The sequence below is a fragment of the Mastomys coucha genome, unplaced genomic scaffold, assembly GCF_008632895.1.
Source record: "Mastomys coucha isolate ucsf_1 unplaced genomic scaffold, UCSF_Mcou_1 pScaffold12, whole genome shotgun sequence".
Taxonomy (NCBI): domain Eukaryota; kingdom Metazoa; phylum Chordata; class Mammalia; order Rodentia; family Muridae; genus Mastomys; species Mastomys coucha.
The window spans coordinates 17,025,025-17,031,386 of record NW_022196894.1 but is presented as its reverse complement, the minus strand read 5'-3'; the positions used below and the strand labels follow the sequence as shown (position 1 = coordinate 17,031,386).

The 6,362-nt window shown below is 36.9% G+C and overlaps 1 protein-coding gene across 1 annotated transcript; it reads left to right on the top strand.

Annotated features, from left to right (window-relative positions):
* Positions 1 to 2,445: 2,445 nt before the first annotated feature.
* LOC116086320 (olfactory receptor 2M3-like) lies at positions 2,446 to 3,526 on the top strand. The gene has a single exon (XM_031364635.1). It carries the CDS (start codon positions 2,536 to 2,538, stop codon positions 3,481 to 3,483), a length of 948 nt encoding a protein of 315 aa, XP_031220495.1. The 5' UTR covers positions 2,446 to 2,535; the 3' UTR covers positions 3,484 to 3,526.
* The last annotated feature ends 2,836 nt before the right edge of the window (positions 3,527 to 6,362 follow it).

Here is a 6,362-nt window from a genome sequence, read left to right as displayed (position 1 = left end):
CCTGTGTGACTGGGGGAAAACCACATGGCTTGGCTCACCTAAGAAACCTATTTCCTACTCTGGATGGCATGTGTTTTCCATTCAGGAGTTTCTAATTACTTTTTACAAGAGAGATTTTGCCCAATGTTAAGTATTCTCTATAGTATTAACATTTTTAATAAATCCTGGAACAGGATTACTGCCCTCCTCAGGAATATTCATGGAAAAGGATGTGTAAAGATTTCAAAAATTTGAGGTGGCATATAACATCAAGCAAACTATTCACATATGATGTCACAGTAGTTGTGATTGCTTGCACAAGACTTGTAACAAAATGAAGACATAAAATCTTCAGCACAGAGTAAGGAATATACACACAAATAAAATCTTACCTCGATATGAAGAGTCAGTTTCATAATAAATGTCACCCATGGTATGCCTACAACATGACATAGCAAGCCATGCTTTTAAGTTTAATTATGCAAAACATACTAGAATTGCTGGAAGAAATAGAGAAGAAAACCCATAGTTGGTTGGGAAAGGGAAGGTAGTATGGTGAGGTTGCTTATGGGAGTACATGGGGGATAGAATGTGCTCAAGATACACTGCCCAAGTATCTAAAGGAATTAGTTGAAATATTGTTTTCAAAAGGAAACATGGACAGAACAAATGGCTTAGTGGTTGAGAGCATTGGCTGCTCTTCTAGAGGACTCAGGATTACAACCTATGAACCACATGACAGCTCACAATTATCTGTAACTCCAGTTCCAAGGGAAATGATACTTTTTATTCTTTTCATGATGGATGTTATATTTCTGTGGTTTACAGACATAAATGCAATAAATAACCATATACAGAAAATAAAATAAATAACTCTACTTTTTAAAATTGAAAATGAAAAATGTAAATAGCAATTTTAGAATAAAATATTGAAAACAAAATGTAAATACAATGGATAATAATTATTTTTAAGACAACAGTGAGTAAGAACATTGGCAAGTATTATACATATAAAATATACAATATTGTGAGTTGATTAGTAATATAGGACAAAATGACAACTGAAAGAGGATAACCTTTCAAATCTGCCAAACAACATAGTTTTGATAAAAGAAAAAATGTCACAATGTAGAAAATTTGTTCATGTGACATTAGGAGAGACATAGACAAAAAGCAATGTCTTAGTTCTACAAAATGACAAAAGAAGGAAGAAAATTTAAAAGATGTTAGTTTTCAATCTTTTTAAAAATGCTGCTAGAGATGTAAATTGGATTCTTTCATATGTTATACTCAACCTCAACCACTAAGATAGACCTAAAGACCTGCAAAGTCATGCTCTTAAGGTCATCCAGAGAATGTCCCACCTGGGGACCCATTCCATAAACAGACACCAAACCCAGACCCTATTGTGGATGCCAAGAAGTGTTTGCTCACAGGAACCTGATACAGCTGTCTCCTGAGATGCTCTTCCAGAACCTCCCAAATACAGAGGCAGATGCCTACAGTATTTGGGGTCTCTAATGGAAGAGTTAGAATAAGGGCTGAAGGGGTTGAAGGCCATTGCAACCCATAGGAAGAACAACTACTCAGACCTTTCCTCCTAGAGCTCCCAGAAACTAAACCACTAACAAAAGAATACACATGGAACAACCCATGGCTCCAGCCATATATGCAGCAGAGCATGTCCTTGTCAGATATCAATGGGAGGAGAAGCCCTTGGTCTGGGGAAGGCTCAATGCCCCAGTGTAGGGGAATACCAGGGCCAACAAATAGGAGAGGGTGGGTTGGTGTGCAGGGGGAGGGAGAAGTGAATAGGGTTTGTTTTGGGGGGAGGGGAAACCAGGAAATGGGATATCATTTGAAATGTAAATAAAGAAAATGTCTTAAAAAAGAATAAAATTAAAAGAAAGCAAAAATAAATAAATAAGTATATGAATACAAATATATAAAGAATTCTTGTCTTAATGTGACATGGTGACTACCAGGAAAATAAAAGACAGAGAAGGTGGAGTTCCATGGACTCAGAAACCTTTTTATTAATGTTAGTTATTATGAAAAGGGTTGTTAACACTACACATGTGTATTAAATTCTTCCTCATTAGTAATTAAAGAAATTTTGATATATGTTTTTATGCAATCTTCTATTTCTGTTTGCTAAAAGCCAGGCATTATGGTACCTGCATGTCTATAATTTCAAAACCTTAGAGGTTAAGGCAAGAAATTCATAAGTCCAAAGTGTGTGTGTGTGTGTGTGTGTGTGTATGTGTGTGTGTGTGTGTGTGTGTGTGTGTGTGTCTGTGTGTCTGTGCCTGTATATATGTGTGTGAGAGACAGACAGAGACAGAGATATATAGACAAATAGAGACAGATAAAGAAAGAGAATTAAAAATGAGTTTAGTCTCCCATATCACCAATGATGTCCAATGATAGCTGATGTCCAATGAGAGATTCTTCTAATATTTGCATAGCACTGTATCATTCTAGCTTGGAAGGAAACATTAGACATTTATATGGCACAATAAAACTGTTATTATATATTCTGTCTCCTCAGTGAACATGCACATGATACAGTGGAACAATTGGACCAGGAACTCTGATTTCATCCTATTAGGATTATTTGATCATAGCCCTCTTCATACGTTTTTCTTTTCCCTAATCCTGAGTATCTTCTTCATGGCCTTCATAGGAAATTCTATCATGGTGATTCTCATCTACCTAGATCCCCATCTTCATACCCCCATGTACATCCTTCTCAGCCAACTTTCTCTCATGGATCTCATGCTCATCTGTACTACAGTACCCCAAATGGCATTCAACTTCCTCTCTGGCAACAAGTCCATCTCCATGGTTGGCTGTGGAATCCAGATATTCTTCTATGTATCTCTACTTGGAGCTGAGTGCTTTTTGTTGGCTGCAATGGCCTATGACCGTTATGTAGCTATTTGCTACCCATTACGGTACCCTATTCTCATGAGTCACAAAATATGTGGCCTTGTGGCTGCCTCCTCTTGGATTCTTGGCTCTCTTGATGGTATAATAGAAGTTGCAGCTGCATTGTCTTTCTCATATTGTGGTGCCAGAGAAATACCTCATTTTTTCTGTGATGTTCCTGCTTTGCTCACACTTTCATGTAGTAATACCTTGATATTTGAAAAGATTATATTTTTCTGCTGTGTAATTATGCTTACTTTACCTGTAGCAATCATTATTGCTTCCTATACTCGTGTGATTCTGGCTGTTCTTCATATGGGCTCAGCTGAGAGTCGCCACAAAGCTTTTGCCACCTGTTCCTCTCACCTCATGGTGGTGGGAATGTACTATGGGGCAGCCATGTTCATATACATGCGGCCTTCTTCTGGTCGTTCTCCCACCCAGGACAAAATAGTGTCAGCTTTCTACACTATCCTTACACCAATGCTGAACCCCCTCATTTATAGCCTCCGGAATAAAGAAGTAGCCAGAGCATTCAAGAAAGTGTTAGGAATTGATAAGGCAGCAGCATGAGTTAGTTGATTTTTATGCTCTGTTTTTAGCCATGCTTTAAGTACTTGGGCATAATTACTGAGCAGAAGGAATACCCTAACTTAAATTGCAGCTCAAGTAACATATTGATGGCAAGACTTCCCTAGACTATAGATCAAAGCCATATCTCAAAGAACATATATTATGTGAAAATTTATATGATGAAGTAATGCATTCCAGCAACTAGTATTTCTCACAATTGTAGATATCGCAGAAAACTGTCAAAATTTGGCAATTCTTGTTTGTTTAAATATGCCATTTATTTTTCTGGCAAGTTCAATGTGTTATTATCAGTAATAACAATTTGCCTATACAGTGCTTGCTCATATAAAATATTTGTTATTTTTCCCCTGAGTAATAACTACTTTAAATGTACAGTTTTGCTAAAATGAAGCTACTAATTTTCTACTAATTCTCATCTGCACATTCAGTTGTAAGAATAAAAATAAGTGAAAGTAGCAGTCATATGACAAAAGAGATAGACAAGATTAAGGTGTATACAAACCATGTATATAATTCTACAGAGTACTTAAGTATGAAGAGTTTTCCTTGATTTTATTCTTGTGTAGGCATTCATATTCTACATAGGAGAGTAGGAATGTAATAAAAAGTTATTGAGTCAACATACTGTGTTTTGTTTGCATGCATCACATGTCAATTAAAAAATATGACTATAGAAAAGAGTAGAAGAGTGGACATCTAGGAGCCAAAACAGGTTAGGGAAGGAGCCAAGCAATTGGAGATATGCCTGTGAAGGTAATATATGTGATAGATGCATGGGACATGAGCACAGGTAACCAGACATGTGGAAGAATATTAGAATAAGTGGGAATATTTATGATCAATAAGTGAAAATCATAGCAATACTGCCAAAATATATTTGGAAATATATTTTGAGTCTGAGACTTACTTCTGGGAGCATGGTGCTGGACATAAGAACTAGACACTACTTCTACAAGATTCTTCTGAGTATAAGTTTTATAATGTTTGTTTTGTTATATACTGCAGTCACATATTATAATTTTTATTAATTGCTTAATTACTGATATGAACAATTTTAATGAAGAAATATTTCTTTTCTAAATATTAATTTTTCTTAAATGTCTTGATATAATGTGATGGTCTTATTATGAAAATAAATGTAATTAAAGAGATTCTAATGTTTAAATGACAAAAAAGTCTACCAGCTAACATGATTGTAATTGTTCCACTAGAAACTGTCTGGTGGATTCTGGCTTTGTACCCAGGAGTCTTAGATCTTAAATCTAGAAATTTGTTAAAGCTGTGGTCTCATTTGAAGCCCATGGTTATCTATACCCACATAATTCTGGAAATAACTAAATTTATATGCAGCTAAGAAATCTTGGGAGTTTGTATCTTTAAGGTCAGTAGGATAGTAATTTCGACTCCATTTAATGCCATGGTCTTCATTTGAAAGTAAAGATTAGATAGTCTAGACAGGATGATCCAAATTTGTTTTCAAAACTCACTTCATTATTGTTTACATGAAATTTAGACATGGTAATTGCACTAGCAAATTTGAGTCATGGGTGACTGTTTACTGTTCTCTTGTCCAGGCTAACATGGTATCACAGAGCCATATACAAACAGATTTTAAAGTACAGTAGCTGAAAATTTTAACAAGTGACAATGTGATGAAATATTGTAATGTTTAAATGACTGGGTCGATTCACTCATCTAAAAATCTCTTAAAAGCTATGATGCTTTTTAAAAATGGATTAAGCTGGTCTCTCTGAGTTGGTGTCCTGAGCAGACTTTGGGCTCAAGCTCTGCATCCAGTCTCTCAACACCCAGAGGAAGCTCCACTCCCAGGCACTCTGACACACCCAGGATCAGAGGTGAGGAGGAACCAACATCTGTCCCAACACCGGGAGTAACTGGGACCAGCAGGACCAGGCACACAGGAATTTCACCAGACCAGTGGCTCTGGTTCCTTCCAGTCTCTCTGGACTGGTGTCCTCAGCAGACCTTGAGTACAAGCTCTGCAGCCAGTCCCACACCAACCAGAGGAAGCTCCACTCCCAGGTGCTCTAACAAGCCCAGAATCACAGGATCATAGAGACAGCTTGACTCTGAGGAGTTCTGACACAACAAGGATCACAGGAAGGACAGGCTCCAAGCAGATTTAGCAAGTGCAGGTAGCACTAGAGATAACCAGATGGTGGGAGGCAAGCATAAGAAAATAAACCACACAAACCAAGGTTGCTTGACATCATCAGAATCCAATTCTCCCACCATAACAAGTCCTGGACATACCATTACACCAGAAAAGCAAGATTCAGATATAAAATCACTTCTCATGATGATAATACAGGACTTTAAGAAAGACATAAATAGCACCCTCAAGGAAGTACAGGAGAACACAGGTAAACAGCTAGAAGTACTTCAAGAGGAAACACAAAAATCCCTTACAGAACTACAGGAAAACACAATTAATCAGGTGAAGGAAATGAGCAAAATCATCCAGAATCTAAAAATGGACATAGAAACAATAAAGAAATCAGAAAGAGAGACAACCCTGGAAATACACAGCCTAGGAAAAAAATCAGGAGTCATTGATGCAAACATCACCAATAGAATACAAGAGATAGAAGAGAGAATCTCAGAGAAAGAAGACACCATAGAAAACATTGACACAACAGTCAAAGAAAATGCAAAAAGCAAAAAGCTCCTAACCCAAAACATCCAGGAAATCCAGGACACAATGAGAAGACCAAACTTAATGATAATAGGTATAGAAGAGAGTAAAGACTCCCAATGTAATGGGCCAGTAAATATCTTCAACAAAATTACAGAAGAAAACTTCCCTAACTTAAAGAAAGAGATGCCCATGAACATAC

Excerpts from the sequence above, each read along its gene's own strand:
- LOC116086320 (XM_031364635.1), top strand. The coding sequence starts at position 2,536 with ATGCACATGATACAGTGGAACAATTGGACCAGGAACTCTGATTTCATC.